We start from the raw sequence: 20,858 nt of genomic DNA, 5'->3' as shown, positions 1-20,858 counted from the left end.
TCTTTCTAAACGTGCTGTGGAAGTTGAACTGTTTTATAAAGAGTTAATACCACCATTTTTATTACAAGATTTCTGTAATTTCTTAACCAACTGCAGCAAAAGGTGCTTTTTGGGGAGACACTGAACCCAACAGCATCTAACTGCAGCAAAAGTAAGCCTGAAATTAAATCCTGATGGTACCAAAAAAACCCAAGCCCACAAACAGCACAGAATAACTAACCATCCAACTTAATGAACTAAGCTTGAAGACATGAGAAATTTATTAGGAAAGAAGCTTATTTAATATTAAATGTTCAATGACAGAGACAATCAAATTTGTAACAGAAATTCAAAGATACTTTATTTCCATTTCTTGTATATCAAGAAGCTAGGAATTGCTTAGTTGTAAAAATGGGATTCATTTTAGTTCAATTCACACAAATACTAAACATTTATTCTTGTGTTTTGAAGTCCAAGAATGAAAACTTGCAATTAAACACTGAGCAAGCCATGTGTTCAGGTTATGTTGGTTTCTTATCTTAAAAAGTCTTAAAGAAAAAGAAGGATACAGGACTTATATTCTCAGTAGAATATGTGCTATTATCAACACATCCTTCTGAACTCTGGGAGGAAACACCAGTCCTGAATTAAATTTTATTAAAAAAAAAAATCTAACTCAACTTTATATTTTTCTATGCCACTACAGCTTTCTTTCACCTCATTTAAAAGCAGATCTTCAGTTTAAGCTGTCTTCCGCTGTCTTCACAGACTCTTCACATAGTAGTCCTATAATGCAAAATTTTGGGAGAACAGACGATTAGACAGCATTAGGAGCATTTTGTTTACTATTCCTATACACTCGCCCAGTTGTTAGCTGTCATCTTAACTCTACAAAAACATTACCATTGAACATGACTGGCATTAGAAGCAATGATATAGCATTAATGTTTAATATCAACATTAAATGTTTAAGAGTTCCTAGCATACATAATGCAACTACAGTAACAAATTATATTGCAAGAAGTTCATTTATCAGCTGTCACCTCCACTGTTAGTGCCTTATTTCAGGAATACAACTAAAGACCTTCTGTAAGAAAGCTATGTCAAGAGTGGGGAAAAAACTTCACGTTATCCTTTCAATACATAATTGCCTATTGCTTAGCTGCTTCATTTCCCACAAACAGTTTCCAGCATACATTCTTGCTATCAACACTGCCATCATTTGGTGGCACCTGTCTCTGCATTTACATCTGCCTTACAAGCCTGTTACCAGCCATTCCACTCTTCTGTGCTATGGGTGACTGCAAAGTCTCCTACACAGTAGGAAATATTAAGCACATACCTCTTAAAAGACTTGAATTGCATTGAAAGTAACAAGGCGAATATTATGTAGTGTTTATTGCATTTTAAACTCTTTAAAGATATCTAATTCTGGGCAGCACTGCATCCCTACACACAGTTGAAAGAAAATTCCATTCTGTTAACATCAGATTTACAGTATTCACACAATATACAAGAAGTCCTTTTCACTAGCTTCAAAATCAAAAACACAACAGTAAGCTTAAAGATTACAGGCAACAGCATTCAAACATGGATGTGGGTAGAGAAAGGAGTACCTGGCATGAGTACCTGCTTAGTTTGACTGAATCCTTGATTTTTAATTTGGCTTTTCATGGGCCGCTCACAACACCAACGCTGTGTGAGGTATGGTAGTCAGCTGCAATAATTCATAAACCCTACACTTCCATCAATCCAATGCTACTGGCTCTCGAGTTACAGAACAAACTGCATTAGAATGCAAGGCAATAAAGCAAAAAAACTAGAAACATCCTTGACAAAGAAATACTAGCAGTTTATATGAAAAACAATGTAGTCCAACATGTGCCTCAAATATTAAGTATTTAAGCAAAAGTTTCTGCTGATGTACCAACACAATATGGACTTAAATACAAAACCAGTTCAACTTTAAAAAAAAAACAAAAACGTTAACAAAATCCCTAAAAATAAAAAAGGATAATTAATTTTTCTATGGTGACTATATTACAAATATGTCCCAAAGAGGCACACTAATGGGGGCATGAGTCTGCTACAAAATAGCTGAGACAAAACAATGTACCTCAAAACGTTTTGCAGGACTACACTGTCATTTCCTTCAGAAGGTGCTTTAGTTTGTCTTCTCACTTGACTTAGCTCCATCTTCATCTGTGCATACTTACGCTGCACTGTTAAACAGTAACAAAAAGCCCTAATCAAAGTTTGAAATAATGCACTTACCTCTGTCTGATCTGAGGTCATATCAGATCAGTTTTAATTGGACTGAGTGTCACCTTCAGATTTATTGTCTTCATTGGTCCCATTGACCTCATTCTTAGTCTCACTCTCCTTCGAGTCTGTATTTGTGTCTTCACTCTGTTTTTCTCGACTACTGGACTTCATACTACTTTTTTTATCATCAGATCCCCTCTTTTCTGCCATGAAAGAAGACATTGACCATGGATTTCAAAGTAAAAACAAACATTGTACATGTGAGATATATACTGCATACAACATGGGACAATTACTTTCTATAGTAATAACAGTAATATTCAAAAGTTACAGAAATAGGCTTCAGACTACCAAGCTGGAATGGAGAGGGGACAAAATAAAGGTAGAAGGAGACAGTACAGGGTGGGAGAACAGGAGAAAGGTCAGACCTCCTAACAGAGGCAGCTACTCAGCTCTCTGTCAAAATGAAGAAATTTGGGGTAAAGAGGTTAGGCAGATGTGTAATTATGGTGCATGGCTTCCTTACTTATTATGGGACTCTTTTGGTCCCCATGTTTTGATTTCTGATTGTGTATGGCTTGCTTTGGTTTATAATTCTTGTTAATTATGGTTCTTGAAAGAGAATCAGAAAAGAGTGGTGGGATAATGCTTGACTGCATAATCAAAGAAATTGATACTTCCCAATTAAAAACTAGTAATCTCAAACTATCAAATACTTTGGGAAAAAATATTAAGTACTGACAGCTTTGAAGGTGGAGATCAGTGACAACCAAAATTAAATTTGAAGCTGCACATTTGTCAGCATTGTTAATTCTCAATTTTATAAAAACAGCAGTCATTTATAAACAACTCATTAAAAGGGCTTGGGGAGACAGCTTGGAAGATATAAAAAAAGCATTTTTTTTTCAAAGGCAAAGAAACAGTAAGATGCAGGGGAAGGAGCCCCTCAATTTGATAATTAATTGGGAAGCTCACTGAAGCATTTGCTACACTAAAAACTCTATCTTCAAAGAAGGAAGGAAGCCAGAAGTAAAAATATTTCCATGGGAAGAAAAACATTCAATATTAGAGCTGCGTGCCTCATCTGTAAATTCAGTATTTGCAAATTTAATAAAAATACCAATTCCTGCTGTATTATTTCACACCATAATATTCAACTCTTGCTCAGTAAAAATACTCTGCAGAGAAAAAAAAAAATCCAAAAAACCAACCTCTCAGATGTCATCATACAGAAAAACATTCATGCTCTTTTTTCTTATTATTTCCTGCTATCTGGGCAATCAAAACAATGAATATAAATAGATAGATATATCCCTGACACAGGAGCACACAGATCGAACACTCTGAAAAAACTATTTTAAGTAATATTATGACCTAGACTGGCATAACACACTTTTATATTCCAGGATACAAAGCAAGAAATTAAGCTTTAAAAGAACAGCAACATCCCAACTTCTTTGTTTTATAACAGACTACAAAAGGATAGGGTAAAGCCCTCACAGAGAAATAAGGGCAACTGCCTAATAACCACCAGTAGTGAGGATTCACCTGCAGCAGCACATCCAGTGCAGGATGCTTGGAGGAAATACACGGCAACATCACCCAGCTGACTGAAGGACTAAGTCAGTTTGGCTCTGTCTGCCCTCAATTTGGCAACTCCGCAGGTAGATTGCACTCTAACTAACCTTGTTAAAAAGTCTTCTTTTTGTGTCTTAAAGGTATCTCCGGTGCACACGTGGATCCACTGAGGAATAGTAGTCTTGTTTCCCCGCAGAGGACTAGTAGTCAGTCCAATAATCTTATCTTCTGTCCTATGTAGATATGGTAGATCTTAATAGCCCTATGGATGTGCAGTGTGCAGGGTTTTGTTCTGTCTTGTTTGTGTCTTGAATGTGGTCAGGAAGGATAATTTTGTTTAAGGTTAAAAAAACCTAATAAACTGTGGTATGAAAGTTCAAACTCTTCTAAAAATTTTAGTCTTAAAATAGGTATACCATACCAAACCTCCAGCTTGCCAAGCAGAACTGAAAAAGTGTATTCAACATATAGCCCAATAACTTTTCAAACCCTAGAGTATCTCCAAGAAGTTAAGTTCCTCCACTGTATTTTTAATCAGTAAGAGAGAAAGCACATAAAATTAGTTTTCTGTTGGAACTGGGTGTATTATTTCAGCTGTGATCTATTAGGTATAATCACATAATATTGACTTTGCTTCCTGATTAAACACACACACATTCTTCTGATTGCGTTTCGTGGGTAACCGAGATGTGTTTTGTGAGAATTTTTATCATAACAAAGTGAATTGCTTTACGGTTCAAAAAAATCAAACATAATATCCAGTATTACTGAAGTGTTCTGGCAGTATTTGCTGAGGTTTAATCGTTAACATTAAAACATGATCATAATTATTTGTATATAAGTATCAGAATCCAGATTAGGGAAGATAGAAAGCCAAGCCAAAGTGGTCTAGAGGCCCATTCCAGTATTAACCCTTCATAAAATGAAGGTACTTGGAAAGTAATTTTTGTTTTATCAAAACCCCCTATTTATTCCATCTGCTCTGAAGTTTGTTAACTTGAACAGTAGGTGCATTCTACTGGTTTATATTAAGCTAATGCTCAGCTGGTGTTTATGGCTGGTGGCTCCTTTCTTTAGCAAAGGTATCTCTGGCCCTAAAATCTGTGTCACAAAGCAGTGCCCCCATTTTTACACATACATTTTTCTTATAACCTTGGTTGCTGTCTTCTACAGTATCTTAGTGAACAAGAAAACAGGACTTCTGAATTTTCATAGAGTGGGACTAATTTAATGTGCAATTGTACACAAGTCTTGGTAAACTGTTCCTTGGGGTTTTTCAATGTTAATATTCATGTTTATGAAGCAGTCTGAGATTTCCAGATGAAAGGCACTACCAAGAGTAGTTACAGCCTTTGCTACTTAACTTTTACAACTGCAGATCAGTGGTGGCTATAAAGACAAGTAGATTCTGAAGACAAGATTCCCAATGTACTAAGTTAAATTTTAACTTTGAAGTCACTATTGTGCAAAAGCCACACACTTCAAATATATCAATCTAAAAGCTTTATTCTTAACTACCTATCTACAGTGCCACATTGCAAATATGACGATGCAATGGTGCTTACAGCTTCAGTACAGAAATTCAGTGCTGCCTTAGTAACTACTACTGGGTTTGGTTTTTTCCTTCCTTCCCTCCACTTTTATATTTTTTTCTGTTAACAAGATTTTCCCAACAAAGGGAAAAATCACAAACTTCTTCAGCATTGCAGTCCTGCTCTAATGCTTATTTGTGCTTTTACAAATGTTAGGATGGCACAGTCAAAAAAAGTAATTTATTTTCCCAGGTGGGATTTTCATCACAGCTCATAGCATCACCTCACTGTTCTAATTTCTGGTGGAATAAAGTAGCAAGCAGCAAATAAAACAGCCAGCAAGGAAATCAGTCAAGTTAAAACTAAAAATACTTGAGACGTTGAAGAGAGTTCACTAGCTCCTCTATTTATGGGAAGATTAAGGAAAGAACTGAAAAGCTCAAATCCAGACCAAATTTGAATAAAAAGAGAAGTTATTTATATGCATAGATAACACACATTCAGGAGAACAGGACATTCTTCACCAAGTACCAGAAATCTGTTCATAAAGCAGGCAAAAAATCAGGTAGGAATAGTAACAAATGGACAAATATAGGCTACAATACTGAATCTGAGTTTAAAGCCCGCATATAATTTCCACTGCCAACAAGCAAGCAACAAACCCACTCTCTTACACAGCAAAGGAAAATGAGAGAAGAATCAATACTAAAGGTGTCCCACAGTAGAAACCAGAATAATTGAAACAGTCCAAGGAAGTCAGGGAAGAGAAATACATGAAGCATTACCAACATTTTGGCAACCAATTCAATGGATAAATATAGAGAAGGGTCAAGCAGACAGGCCTATGCAACCCAGACACATGCACAGAGCACCTTTCATTCCAGAGAACCTCAAAAGTACCTTAGAAACACAATTGTTTCATCCATTACTGATGATCAGCCCATGAAGTGGGGTGGCTGTTTCGGACTGGCCATTAGTGAGCTCCCCACCAGAGCCAGAAGTATTACGTTCCTACAGAAGTTCCAAAAGATTTTTAAAGGGGGAAATTTAGCAATAACAGTGAATTAGTATCTTCTCACAGAATGTGAATCTACAGTGTTCTCACTGTAGCTCTTTGTAATCTTAGTTAAAGTTTCTGAGCCTCAGCCTCTGGTGAAACAGTGAGGCACCATGAATGCTGTGGTACATGGCACGTACAGCTACAAAACCATTCCAAAGACTAACACAGCTTTCTGTTGAGACTCATCTGAATACTGACAAAGCAAAACTCACTTTATTTAAACAACAAACAAACAAACAAACAAAGGAGAAAGGTGGGGGAGAAGAGCAGGAGACTGGGCAGAAGGCAGAAATTGTCATTTAGAGCATCACAGAGATTCTGCAGTATTTATCTTGGACTGCATTTATAGATTGGGAAAAAACTTAAAAGCACTGTTAAAAGGATAATAAAGGAAACATGATAGTGTTGAGAAGTAATAGGTGGTACAGGTGAGAAGCAAGGTACCAACCTCCCACAAAACATGCACCTGCAAAGGTTAATTGCAAATTCCACTAAGAGTAGGACTATAAGACACTCACTCTTAGAAAATGATGATTACAGGATTACATTTTTCTAAAGGTAAACAGGTCTTAAAATATATAAAAATCCTTACACACTTCATCTGCAGACAAAGTGCAACAGGTAAGAGAAGGACACTGGGGTGTAAGTATGCACACACGTGTAGTGAACGTAACTCGAAAGAACAAAATGTTTCAAATTGCTTACTGCAACACACACACCTTTCACAACGAGGTCTGATTTGGTACTAAGAACTTTCAGGCACTCATTGAAAAGCTAACAGCTTTTGACATTCTAAGAAAATATTCATTTCAGAAGTTGCTAAGAACTCAGTCTTTATACAAACATACCTTTTTCTTTTGACTTCCTGTCTTGTTCTCGCTCTCTGCTTTTGCTTCTGTGCTTGTAGGATTTTCGGTCCCGGCTTTTTGACCGTCTCCTGTCCCTACTACGAGACCTGTGTTTCCTTTCTGATCTATCATGGCTTCTGCTTCTCCTCCGGTCACGACTCCTTAACATTCAGAGAGAATTTCAAAAATGTAAATCTCAGCTGCTATTTTCTAACTCAGAATATTAAACAGTAAAACAGTAGCACTTTTAAATACAGTGATTACCTGCAGAAGCCACATCTTAGCATATTGTATAGAAGTATTTCCCAGTATGTAAGAAATATGCCCTCTTCATTTACTGAAACACTTAACTACATAGTTTAAAAGTATCTACCACCATGAAATAAAGACCAGCTGAAGGAAGAAACAAGAAACCGTATTTTTTGGGAGCATTCTTTGTTTGCTGAAAGCTCCCTCATAAAGCCACTTCCACCACTATGGTTTCATGTTCCAAAAACAGAGAGAAGACATCGACACTCAGCAAAAACTTGCTTATCCTTAGAACCAATAAGGTGTGCCTTCACTTAAGAAGAAAGACCTAAGTGAAGCTAACAAATCAGTGATGTAACTCAGACTGACAGGTAAGTCCTCACAGGATTTTTACCTTTTGGAAATTCACCTGAAAATACTTAAGAGAAACACACACAGGTACCTGCTTCGCCTTCTTTCTCTGCTTCTTGACCTTTTGTGGTCTCGTGAGTGGCTGCACCTCCTGTCAGATGTCCTGCTTGAATGCCTGCTCCGTGAGCGGCTCCTTTTACGTCTCTCTCTGTCACGAGCCCTCTCTTTTTCCTTTTCTTCCTCTTCACGTCGTCTCTTCCTTTCCCGCTCTTCTCTTTCCCGCTCCCTCTCTTTTTCCCTCTCTTCCCGTTCTAGCTTCTCTTTCTTCAACCTTTCATCACGGTCAGGCTCTTCTGTTCTTTTTCGTAACTTTTCCTTAAAAAACAAGTTCACAGGAAGAAATGAAGATTACTCAAGACACTTAAGCTTACAGATTCTGAGGATGTAAAAGCCTAAACTTTTAAAATAGTTTAGTTTCTAGTATAGTATCTTCCAAACAAGGGAGAGTGCTTCCTAAAATCCCTGAAATGAAAATCCTTTGTCTCGCAGAACCTTTTTTTTGCTTGTCACCCTCACAAGAACAGAGGCCACACTACATTTCCTTAAAAAGGCCATAAAATTTCCCACCTGAACCAACATCTTTGCTTGTATGTAATGTCACAACAAATTACATACGTGAAAGCACAGTAGAAGATTCCATTTCTTGGGAGTGTTTCACCCTCTTGAGAAAATCCACTGGACAGCCTTTTAGGTATGTTACAAAACCTCCAAGCATTTTTCATTTCAGTAACTGGAGGAAATACTTACTTTTAAATCTTCTACAGTAGCTTTTATTTTGGCATAACCCATGTGCTGCTTTCCCATCAAGTGGTCATCTACCCTGGACTGTGCATCTCCGACAATTAAAAAGGCTCCACAAACTTCACAAACTTCCATTTGTTTTTCCTGGGCTGCAAAGCTCTCAATTGTCTGAAAAAAGAAGAATATTTGATATGGCAAAAAACAAGTTTTAGTCAGTGAAGAGGTTTATAACTCTATGTTATTGTTGTCAAATCCCAGGCTCTACTGAAAGCTGAAATCACATCAACCTGCTTTATCTTTGGTGCACTGCACTCCATCACAGAAAACAGGGAGAGAAGAGGCCACCCTATGCCCATTCCCACATGGAAGGAGCCCATGAAAAACCAGAGAACCATTACTCACTGCATTAACATGTACACACTCATACCTGCAGCTTCCTTGCAATATCAGAAAAATAAAGTTTTAAGGTTTTCTTTTAAAGCTTTCTTTTTCAGTTTTAAGATTTATTTGACATCAACTGTCAAGAGCTGCAAAACTACCATGGAATATACCTCAAGGAATCAAAAGGCTAGAATACTCCATGAAGAAAAACAAAAAGAAATACTGGCTTCTATTTTGAAGTATAGTGATCAAATTAAACCACTGCTTCAATAGACATATGAGAAGTACACTGGAATTTCAACATAAACCCTGGTTCATGAGTCATACAATATGGACATAAATATGCTGTGTGCAACATTTAAGAGCTCTTAAAAAAACAAGTAATCATGTCTATCAACATTTTTTACAAGCTTTTACTTCATTAAGTATACCCCAAAAAGTAAAAACTAACAATAGTCCCACATATATCTCAAATTTTTAAAAAATTAAAGTATTTGTAACATCTTTAATATTCCTCATTCTCCCACAAATCAAACAATTGTTAAAAGAACACATCAAATATTAAAACACATTTTTAACCAACAAAAAAAAAAAGAATAAAAATCACACCACAAATAAAGTTAAACAAAGTTTTGTATGTGTTTAATTTCTTAAACAACTGTTACAAAACCCAATCCACCAATTTTTAAGCATGTTTCAAATAACACACAGGCAAAACTAAAAGAAAATCCTCCTATTTTAATTAAAAACCCTAAACCAAAACAAATTAAAAGTAATTTCCAATTAATCACTTAAAGCAAAAAGTATGCCTCTATCTCTACAAGTACAAAAATTGAGTCCCAATGAAAAATATCAAACTATATCACACCCAAGAATGTGTTACCAAGACAAACTTCAAATTAACCTCCTCAAAACTAATACAACTTGTAAATAATTTTTGCTATGAAAGCATTTCTACTAGAATTATCAGTTTTTTTAACAAAAACAAGATTTCTTAATTATAAACAAAACCAACAACAAAACTTTCAAACTTTCAATCCTTCCAGCTATTGTTTCAATAAATTGTAACAAAGAGCTCTTAAATGTTGCACACAGCGGCAAGAGCTCTTAAAATATGGTACAGACATAAATGAATTTAAGATTTCAAACTGAATTCTTAAAACAAGAATCTCAGTTTGAGCATTTCATTAAATACCAAAACAAAATCTTTAAACTTAAGTTCCTTTTTATTAACAGGAACTTGATACTTAACACATTCCCTTTGGCTTCTGTAGCTGTCAGAGTCAGACAGATGTCTGTCATAGCCCAGTCACAGCTCCAGTCACAGCCCTGACTCAAGGGCTTTCTGTAACAGCTATATTGGTAGTTCAGTAGAATTATATTGCAGAGGTCACAGGGCAAAGTTTAACTGAGACCTCAACTAGAGGAATGTGCAAACTCTCCTCCAGGACTGCTGGGTGAGTAATTTCATAATTTGTGTGCACGAAGTCCACTCCCAAGGTAGAATGCCTAATCAATACACTGGATTAACACAGCCAAATGTCCTGTTAGTATGTAATGAATTCTGCACAGACCTTGCATGCCTTCAGTGGAAGGAGATGGTTATTTAGAATGTACTGTGCACCAAATTTTGGTGTGTCTCACAGAACTATGAACACATTACTTACTGAAGTCGTAGACCTCAGTAGTTCTCTCTCTTCCTTTAACTGTTCAACGAGTTTCATCATTCCTTGTGCTTCTTCCACCTTTCCTTCTGAACCTAGTTCTTCAATCTAAAAGGCAATAAAAACATTAGAAGTTTATTTTTTGATCAAGGAACAAAAGCAAGAGATCTCTCTCATGGGGGTTAAAAACCCCTCACCTGTTGAAGCAGTACATCAATTTTGTCAGTTAACACCTGAATCTTCTCCTCGTTTTTACCAGTAGGTCCTGCTCCCTGCAAAAAGCACAAGAGTGAGTTGGGGCTTTTTTTCCATCCTTGTTGGTTTTGTATTCTTCTTTTGTTAAAATAGCTTAAACACACAAATGTATGTCTTCTCATATTCCAGAGACACTTTGGGAATAACCTCCCCCTGACCTCTTCTCCCACGAGAAGCTACTAATAATAGTCTAGTCTAATATAAAATACTCCTCGACACAATTTACTCCATCCTTGTTAAGTCTAGTCACACTAATTCCTCCTAAATCAACAAAAATGGCCCAAGATCCTGGCCCATAAAAGGTAAGAAAACTGTATTCAAAGTCCTAACTTTAAACACTGATACTCCCATGCAGCTATTACATATCATTGCAGACATTCAAGTATGACTTGAAGGTTCTATAGGCTTTAAATTTCAATCTCTGAATGTAAAATGCAAAAAGAATCTCACTTCAAAGATGTATTTGTTAGCAGTGTCCTCTCTGCAGGCTGCCAAAATAGACTTATTGGCACCCTCCCACCTCTGCTCCACAAGTGGTTATCTCGCAACTTGATATTGTCCACAGCTCCTTCTGAAGCAATAGGACTTTTTACAGAACAGTGAGGTGGGGCAGCAGAAAGAACAAAGCTGTCCAGGCAGTCACAAAACTCAGAGAGCATAGGCCACAGACCCTGCTCCAAATCCATCAGGGGAAAAGATACAGCTTGCTAGTGCAGGGAGGGAGGAATGTGCAACTAGCAGAGAGAAGGTAAACTAAGGTTGTCAGGGTAAAGACAACACCTGATAGGTAGAGGATAGATACTTATTCTGAGGAAAGAAGAGACAGCTCTTCGTGGCTCTGGAGTCACTTGGCTCATCCATTAATGCCAGATGCAATCTGCTGGCTAACAGATGAAAAATCTTATTCATCGGGAATCTTCTGGATAATAGTAAGTTTCACCTGAATAGGTAAGACCCTGAAGATGCTACCTACAGGAAAAGCTGCCTCAATGACTCCTGTAGACTCACCCCAGAAGACTGTTGGTTCTGTGACAGAGCCAAACGAGCATGACCCCTCCGGATCCTGCGTTCCACCTCTGCAAGCAAGCTCTGCAAATAGCGCAGGAAGTCTCTCTCATAGCCCACCTTCATAAACCGAGAGCTTTTCTCATACCTGAGAAAAGATTTTAAAAATGAGAGTTCACATCAATCTGTAATAGGTGAAAATTAAGCAACAACACACACAGTATTATAAATTCTTGCTCATAGTAAGAGAATATTACATATTTAAATAAGCAAATTTTTATTTAAATAAAAATTTAAATCAATTTTTGCAAATAAAAAGAGCAATTAAAAATCAATTAGTAATGTTTGGGCTGTTATTAACAAATTGCAAGGATACCAGAAACTCTATTTACTTTAACATATCAACAACAAACTTACTGTTTGCGTAGATTTTCATCATGAATTTTTTCACAAGGACCTAAGATGATAACACAAATAGCTTAAGTTTGCATTCCTAAATGTTGTATTCATATTCCACCAACATTTGTTTGTGCATCATGACAGAACAGAACTATAAACATTTCACAAAAACTTTTATGCTTCTGCCTGTCTGCTTCCTTTGCTTGGAGCTTGAAAAACACACTGAAGAAAAAGAATGCCAACATCATTAGTAATTATAAAAAAGAGACTCTACATATGAAGTCGTGATAAAAAATTTCCAGATCAAGTTTTACATCAGTAAATTACAAACTATGTATATACAAATATACAAACTATGTAACACCCTAAAAACCTGGGGCTTTAAAAAAAAAAAGAACAAAAAAAGAAAAAATTACATATGAAGGGAAATTTCATCAGGCACTTTCTCATTTCCAGGGTTCTACGCAACACACTGGCTACTTAAAAACAGATCTTCAGAGTAAATTAGGAGGTATGTGCACTGAATTAATGAAGGTGGCTGTGTTAAAATTCCTCACCTTCCCCAGACTCTAAAACTCTTCAACAGACTTAAAAACTACCACTAAGACAAAAAGTCTGGTTTTGCTAAATTAACATCTCCAAACTACGTGCTACATGTAGCCATCAACTACCAGTAATTTAGAGCTGATCTTCAGAAATAACTATTACAGTGAGTGAGTCTTTTACTTTAGGTAAAGCAGCTCAACCATATATAGTCACACAAAACCAGGTTAAAACCCTGCCCAGGCAGAGAACTCAAACTAGAAACTGCCACTTGAGCAGGAGAAAAGCACCCCACACCCAGTAACTTAGCTTATACAGGAAGAAAAAAAAATTAAGAAGCTTTTTCATTTAGACAAAGTAGGATCTGGAATAAATATTACTTTTAGCATACTGTATCATTGGCAACCCTTGAAATGAAGAAAAAAAAAATCAAAGTGTTTTGACAGAGCAATTAACAATAAAAATATAGTTTGCAAACAAAAGCTCAACTGTAATTACTTTTCTGTGAATAAAAACGTCATGACATAAACCTACCTAAATCAGAACGGGTATTTGTAAATAATTCAGCTGGGCAAAAGCCACAAAGGTAGTATTTGCAAACCTGCCAGAGAAGAAAGAAACAGGCATCATTTTTTGCCTCTTGAATTGAAAATTTTATGTAACTGTTTTACTAAAACACAAAGTTTAGTGTCAAAGTTTCCTTTGAACATAGTAACATATCTAAAAGTTTTACACACACTTTATATTTCTTGGCAGCAGTAAGTTGTACAAGATGCATTTTGATGACAAAACACCAAAAAATCTTACTTTTCCTTGCAACAGTAATAGTTCTTAATTCTACCACTAAATATTTAAGATTAGAGGAAAGCATCATCAATTTATAAACAGAAATATATACTATTTCCAAAGGAAAAGGATGGGATCAGACTGGACTATTCAGTAAGTTTCAGTGAAATTCTTAACTGTGAAAAGCCACAGGAGATGAGAACAATTGCCATGGAAGCATGGAACATGCTTCCTCTGCTTGCCTGGGACAACTCTGTGTTCAGCCTTCACTCCCCCAGAGCTACTGGCCTGGAGAACCAGAGCCACCTGTACTCAAACATTAGGTACTGTCCCAAGGACTCTGACGGCAATTGAAAGTCAGAATTATCCAGACGCTTTCCCACTCCAATGCTTTTACAATTCCCTACTTTAAGAATGACAGTCAACAAGACATTATATAGCTCTTCAGGCAGAAAAGGCATTTGTTATAATCTGGTTTCCTGCCAACTAGAAAGGGTTTGGTTTGTTTCTGCATGGTCTGGTTTTACATTGAGTCAGGTTCCTTTTCTGATAACAAAAACGACCATCAGAAAGTTCAAAGACCCATAAACCTGTTACTCTAAGTCAATAAATACTTAACGTATGATGGATAAAATCAGCTTTTGTTAAAAAGATTATTCACCCTCATCCATGAGCATGGGCTTAGTTAGTCAAGTTGGTCAGTTCCTGAAGTTCATGACACAGAAATATCTCCTGTCAATCCATTAGAACAGCCATAAGGGTAGAATCAGAAATACTTTCATCCCTAACTTCATAAATAATCTTAAATAATTAACTTTTCATTAGACCCTCCCCACAAATGTGACTGCCATTAATTAAGGTGTAAATCCAAAACTAGCCTGGATGTTCTTCCAGCACCTCCTTTACATTACACCAGTTCCTAATTTTTGGCAATCTAATAACTGTGAATGCATTACAGCCTAGTTCTAATCCTCTCACATATCCTGTGGACAAAGACTTGCAGTATCTTATCTCCAAGATAGAGACTGAAATATTTGAAGAAGCAGGGGTAAGGACAGAGGACTCAAACACCACCACCTCACTAAAAAGCCTGTGATACCTGTTGATCAAATTACATCAGCCTGATTTATTTTTCCAAGCTAACTGGCAGACTGCAAATCAGCCTACAGAAGTTAAAACTCTACTAACTGCTTTACAGATTACTCAGAAAAACAATCAGGCTTTCTATTAACAAACTGTGGAAAAGAAACACAAACAAATCTCTTATTATGCAATTTGAATACTTCTCCCGTGATCCAGGTTTGGACACTGGTACCTATCTGAAGCAATATAACAAGAATAGTTAAGAAAACATGTGAAATTACTTTTTTTTTTTTTTTCTCAGAAGGAAGGAGAAAGTTACTGGACAATAGCAGATTTCAGAATATGCTCTTCTCTGAAAGTTGCAATAGCCATTGTTTTACTACAGAGTTCATTCAAAGGAACAGTTTCTGGGATGGATTTCTGTACTAGTCCACAGAAATGTAATTTCTCTATACATTCTCTTCTTCCATTTTCTCATACTCATATCCCGGTATAAGGATCAGCAGAAAGACACTTCCCAAAAAATTTCAGAGAAGGATTAAACAATTTCCTAAGATATAGAGAGCACAGTAATGATAGTCTGACCACACCATAATGTTAAAAGTGTTGTAGAATATCTTCTATCAACCAAAAAACTAGGCAAACTGGCCTATAACAGTTTAGAAACTAGTAGGAACAAAAGAAGAAAAGGAGAAGTCACTAGAAGTATGATGAACAAAACAAAAAACCCATCCTCAATAAAACCAGAAATAATAAATATGAGGTTTAAACATGTCATACACTGTATTAATTATTTATATATTAAAACTCCAAACCAAACACGAGCCATATCAAACAAACAAAAAAACTCAAACCCAAAATAATGACAAAACACACACAGAGCAAAAAGTTGCCATAATTTTCTTCTTCCAGCTCTAGATGCTGCCACTCTAGCACTAGGATGGCACTCAGTGAATTACTTGACATGTTCTCCTAGGAAGCAGCCTGCAGAGAAATGCTCACTTCAGAGTGGTTCAGACCACCATGGCTGAAGCAATTTTCTTCCCCTCTCATACTGATTTCATTATGCTCTTCAACTGAGTTTGCCTTTGCTTCAACAGGAAAATACAACTTGCTGGAATCCTGCAGAATCTTGCAGGTATCATTCCAGCTCAGCTTCACTGAGTGCAACATCTACCTTTCCCAGGCTGGTCTTCAATTGCACTTTCAATCAATCCTAAGTAATCAATGGTGAGTGGGAACAATAAGGGCAAAGGAATGGTTTAAGCATCAGGGAACCATTAAAGGACTGAAACAGAGTTGACTGATAAGCCTCAACTGGCATCACGCATCCATGGTTTATCAGGCCACTGCACTAATCACAAGTAATATGTGAAAACACATTCCATATCAGGAAGTTTGGTAGGCATAACTATCAATGCAGGTAACCAGCATTTACTCCTTTCTGCAGAGTTATTCTGCCAATTCCGCTAGCGAGAAGGTGCAACAGACAAGTGTCAGTGTCAAACTGCTAGTACAGGATAAGCCACAGCTTGGGTCTCAAAGCCCCTGAGTGCTCCCATTTTGATAAGACACTATGACACTGCAGCAAATAGGGATGCTTGGAACTTTCCACTTCTTCATCACAAATTCACTAACCCCTGAAATCTCTTGGAGGTGGGAAAGTAGTATCCTTTACAGTCAAGTTCACTAAGTTAACAGCAAAAATTGCAAGCTCAATTGGAGTTTGGGAAGCAATTCAAAGCTCTCCCATATAAAGAAGCTACTGACAGCTCTATATTGTTAATGCTTCTACATTAATATGTTTCTCTTCTGCAAGAAATTTATTTACTGATGGAAAAGTATCCCTCTAACAGTAATAAACAATTACAAAAGCAAGTTCCTTTAGAGAGACAATTCCTAGTAAAAAGGTTGAGAATAAAATCCAGCAGACTGTGACTTACACATCAAAAACTAGTAAATTCCTTCTCATAGTTGAGTTCTTTGAATCCATTAAAGCTCACATGCAGCAGACATTTTAAGAGCAATGCCTACCCACCCAAACAAACATCATCCCTTCTCCCGAACCCACTCTTAAAGATAAATGTTATTTGTTGTAGGAAGAGTATCTCTCCCTCCGTCCCCTGGAGGATTAAGTCCTTAAATTCTACTTAGATACAAAGCAATTTTGGTCACTGGCATTATAAAAGTAAAAGCAGAATACATCATAAATAGCTAAATTAATCCCATCATACTCCAAATACAAACCAACATTTTGAGAAACTGCATTATCAGAGCTGACTGCTCACAGTCATTTGTCTCTAACAGCTCTTACTCCCTCTCCACTTTCTGAAAACCCCGAGTTTGCCTTGAAGAAGTATCAAAATTTCAAACCTTACAGGAGAAAGGGCAGCCCATGCTGTGCTGTCTTGTACTACAGAACAAACTCAGAATTCTTATGCAATTGCTATTTCTGTAAGAACTTGCTTTGTGCAGGTGGCATATTAAAGCAGGAAGGCATGAATCAATAAAGAAATATACTTTGTCTACAGATATGATAGTAAGCAGAAAGACTAAAATACATGATACTAATAATTTCTTCCTGCACACAAAACAAAGCCTTTTTGCCAAAACCAGGAGACTGATCACCTAAGGACATGCCATCATACTGAAATATACCACAAATGGAATTCCAATTTTTAAAGATTAAAGGCTTTAATTATGTCAAAGTTTTATAGTAAGAACTTAAGCTCTAAAAGCTTTTATCATATATGATCTACATGTTTCATTGGCACTGCAAATAAATCACACACTGAGCTATCACACCCTCTGCTTCCACACTTTCCACTTCCATCTTGTATTTCACTGCACCTTCCAGTTTCTGATAGACACATGGATGCAATCTCCAAAGAATAAGCTAAATACAAATGAGCTTCTTGTGATAATCTTCCACGTTCAAAACTGATGAAATGGCACACAAAATCCTACACTTTGGGATCAATACAACATGCTGGCAATTGAGCAGGTTGCATGCTGATCAATGTCTAATCTCAAAAGAAATTACATTAGCAGATGTATTTACCTGAAAAGCAGGACAGCAGGCAGAGGAATTAATGTTACCATTTGAACCTTATATGCATTTCCTGTCTTTTAAAACATGTCACCATTGCAAATTTAATCTTTAGGTGACAAAGGAAGTCAAACTGAGATACATGTTTAACAGCAGTAATTGTTGGGGTTTATGAACTCATCAGTTGACTACAGGAATCTAGGAAAACATTCCTTGCAGAAAGGTTGCATTCAATCATAAATAAAAGCAGAAGCAGAGCAAACAGCAGCAGATCCTGCAGGACTGAAAGCTCAACCCTAAGCCTGTAACTTTCCCACTGCTCTCGGACACAGGACAGCTCTCGCTTTCTGAACTGTCAGAGGACTGGGAAGGAGAGACTGTTTTTGCTGTTTCTAAAACAGCAAAACAGAACAGCTTAGAGACCGAGTCCTTTGGTTATAGTCAAACTCTTCAGCCTAAACCTCTAAGTGAAAAGAAAAATTGAAAATACTCGGTAATTTGTTCATTTGAAGATGAAGTAGGTAATCTGAACTTACTAAAAGTGAATGATGGGGAAAACAAAAACCAACCAAGAAAAGAAGTCTTTCTCACCTTAATGAATAAACCAAACCAATCCCCCTTGTCTGTTCTACCTGGGCCAACATGGCTCAAGCCATTCACCTTGTATTCCATGTATTTCACTAAGTCCTCCTTATTTTAAATTCACAATCAAAGGAAAATATCTAACCAAACACCCAACTGAATTATTTTCTTAATAAACTAAGTCTAGAAACACATAAACAAGGTCACGAAAACTTCTTGAACTCACAATTTCTTACTGATGTGCACTGCTTACCTACACAGCAGCATTTTTCAAGGGAAGCATGGTTCCTCACACTTGAAAAACCAAGGTAAGATAGGTATTGGTACTTACATCATGCAAATTTAACCACTCCAAACAAATTCAAACAAGTATTATCCTCCTTTATAATGATCTAAATCCCATAGAAAAACATGAAATCTTGTCTTTGATTAAGATACAATTTAGAACAGCCAAACCCAAGCATTTCGCCCTCCACCCAAATAAACAACATCCCAAGCAAAAGCTAAGGGCAGAGCAGCTAAATGTACAGTTTAAACCACAGAATTCCTATAACATAAGTGATAAATTTTTGTAACTGCAACACTTTCTTTTAACATACACCATATTGAAAAAAAGGCATCATGAACGGGAGAAAATAAAATTTAAAAATTCATCAGTGTTCATCTCTCCCAAAGCAGCAGCAGCTATAGAAACTCTGTAGGTACCACTGCATTTTCCTGAAATAACTTACAATTCAACTATGATAGCCAAAACTAACTCGTCATTCATTAAAGTTCAACCAACTGGAGAAACCTCAGTTAATAATAACAACAACAACAACGCTGTCTTGTTTGGGCCACTTATTGCAGAAAACGAATGAACATCATATTAACAACAGTAGATAAGTACTCCCAAACAACAGTCTTGTTTAGAATAGTGTCCGTCCTACCCTCCCAGGTAGATTCCTCTGAGTGAGGAAACATGGAAAGAACAAAGCTTTTCTTAACCAAATCCTCACTTTCTAGTCTTATGGTTTTTCCTTGTAGTACAAGCTCCAGACATTAAAGTCGGTACACGCGTGCCCTTCTTTTTCCTCCCCCAACACCATCCTCAGGAAGATATCCAGATACATTTATCTCCCAAACCAGAACATCTGTCTCATCCCCTCTCGTGCAAGTCAGCAGCTTCCACTCAGAAGTGTCGAATTCCTTTAACCTCCCCGCCGTCTTATTTTTGTGTTTTCCTACAGGAGACCTCCGCCACCAGCAGCTCTCTGCAAACCCCCGTTCCCGTTAACGGCGGGCACAGCCTTCCCCCGCAGACACTCAAACACCGGGCCTGTCTCTCCGGTAGCCCAATAACAGCCCGGCTATGTCAGGATCTTCCTCCTCCTCCTCGGTGAGACTCGGCGCTGTTCCGCGCACGGCCAGGCCCGGCCCGCCCCAGGCCGCCATATAGGCCCAGCATGGAGGGCCCAACCCGCACCCCGACAACCCACGCGGAACCCCCGCTCTGGCCGGCACCTCACCCCTTCCCCCCTTCCCGCAGTTGACCCCGGCCAAGAGAAGACGCCCATGTCGCTCCGACAAACTCCCGGCTCCGCGCAGTGTGCGAGAGCAGGGAAGGAGGGAGGAGAGAGGTGGCCCCGCTGCACTCACGCTCTCGTGGTCCCACCGCACGTTGCTGCGCTTTTCATCGGGGGCCAGGTTCCTGTCCCGGCCCATGAGCTCATCGAGGAGCTGGGCGGCCGATATCATCGTGAGCTGCGGGCCAAATCCCCCTCGCCAGACACCAGCTCGGCCGACTCGCCCCGACAGCCCGCGCCGCGCCTGACGGAGACAAAATGGCGGCGGTAGCTGGCCCTGCCCACAATGCACCGCGCGCGCCAAGCCCGCCGTGCTTCTCTCCCTCACGGCGCTTCCGTACTGCCCAGCCCGAGCAGCCATGTGGCACGCAGGCAAGAACGGGGAGTCGGGACAAATACCGGAACGCGGAACCATCACAGTCGCGTGTGGTTCCGCGTGAGGGGCAGAGGGTGCAACACAGAGGGGGTCCTGCCCAGTGAGGTGTCATGACAGCTAATGTCCAGCTCCCTGCGGCATTGTCAAAAATAGATTAGAAACTGTTGTAAAATAGTTGATAATTGTTAAGCATGTACTGTAAGTTTGGATACCCCGTCTCTGGAAGTGTTCAAGGCCAGGCTGGATGGGGCTTGGAGCAACGTGGTCTAGCGGATGGTGTCCCTGCCCATGGCAGGAGGTTGGAACGGGATGAGTGTTATGTTCCTTCCCAACCCAAATCATCATAATCTTAAAAATCTCTTCAGTACCTCCTCGTGCAGTTACCAGGCAAACCCAGTTTTTCTGAATCCTTCTATTTAGCCTCTTTAGCAGAAAGTTTTTGCACAACAGTGGTTATCATAAAGTTCTTCCTTCCTTGAGTAAAACCACTGGATAAAATTAATCTTA

At 38.1% G+C, this 20,858-nt stretch overlaps 1 protein-coding gene across 9 annotated transcripts; it reads right to left on the bottom strand.

Annotated features, from left to right (window-relative positions):
• Positions 1-314: 314 nt before the first annotated feature.
• On the bottom strand, positions 315-20,486 carry LUC7L3 (LUC7 like 3 pre-mRNA splicing factor). Of its 9 annotated transcripts, none has more exons than XR_008434171.1 (13): positions 20,049-20,484; positions 13,445-13,511; positions 12,386-12,425; positions 11,972-12,116; positions 10,906-10,980; positions 10,712-10,816; positions 8,670-8,831; positions 7,954-8,237; positions 7,263-7,423; positions 2,307-2,447; positions 2,096-2,201; positions 1,596-1,674; positions 315-765 (listed from the first exon to the last, which is right to left on the bottom strand). XR_008434171.1 is itself a non-coding variant. In XM_053960145.1 (13 exons), exons 1-12 carry the CDS (start codon positions 20,388-20,390, stop codon positions 1,650-1,652), a joined length of 1,653 nt encoding a protein of 550 aa, XP_053816120.1. In that variant the 5' UTR covers positions 20,391-20,484; the 3' UTR covers positions 315-765; positions 1,609-1,649. The 9 variants fall into 9 exon arrangements, 7 of the variants coding, with proteins under 7 accessions (XP_053816120.1, XP_053816119.1, XP_053816121.1 ...); XM_053960145.1 differs by having other exon boundaries at positions 1,609-1,674; XR_008434170.1 differs by having other exon boundaries at positions 1,609-2,201; positions 20,049-20,486.
• Positions 20,487-20,858: the final 372 nt, after the last annotated feature.

Source organism: Vidua chalybeata, chromosome 19 (assembly GCF_026979565.1).
Source record: "Vidua chalybeata isolate OUT-0048 chromosome 19, bVidCha1 merged haplotype, whole genome shotgun sequence".
Classification (NCBI taxonomy): Eukaryota; Metazoa; Chordata; class Aves; order Passeriformes; family Viduidae; genus Vidua; species Vidua chalybeata.
This window is presented reverse-complemented; position numbering and strand designations above follow the sequence as displayed.

Coding starts and splice junctions, on each gene's coding strand:
- LUC7L3 (XM_053960143.1), bottom strand. CDS start 20,390: ATGGTTCCGCGTTCCGGTATTTGTCCCGACTCCCCGTTCTTGCCTGCG. Junction 13,512..20,048: donor TGCGGTGGGACCACGAGAGC/GTGAGTGCAGCG, acceptor CTTCTCTGGCAG/GTTTGCAAATACTACCTTTG. Junction 2,448..7,262: donor CAGGAAGTCAAAAGAAAAAG/GTATGTTTGTAT, acceptor CTTTCATGGCAG/AAAAGAGGGGATCTGATGAT.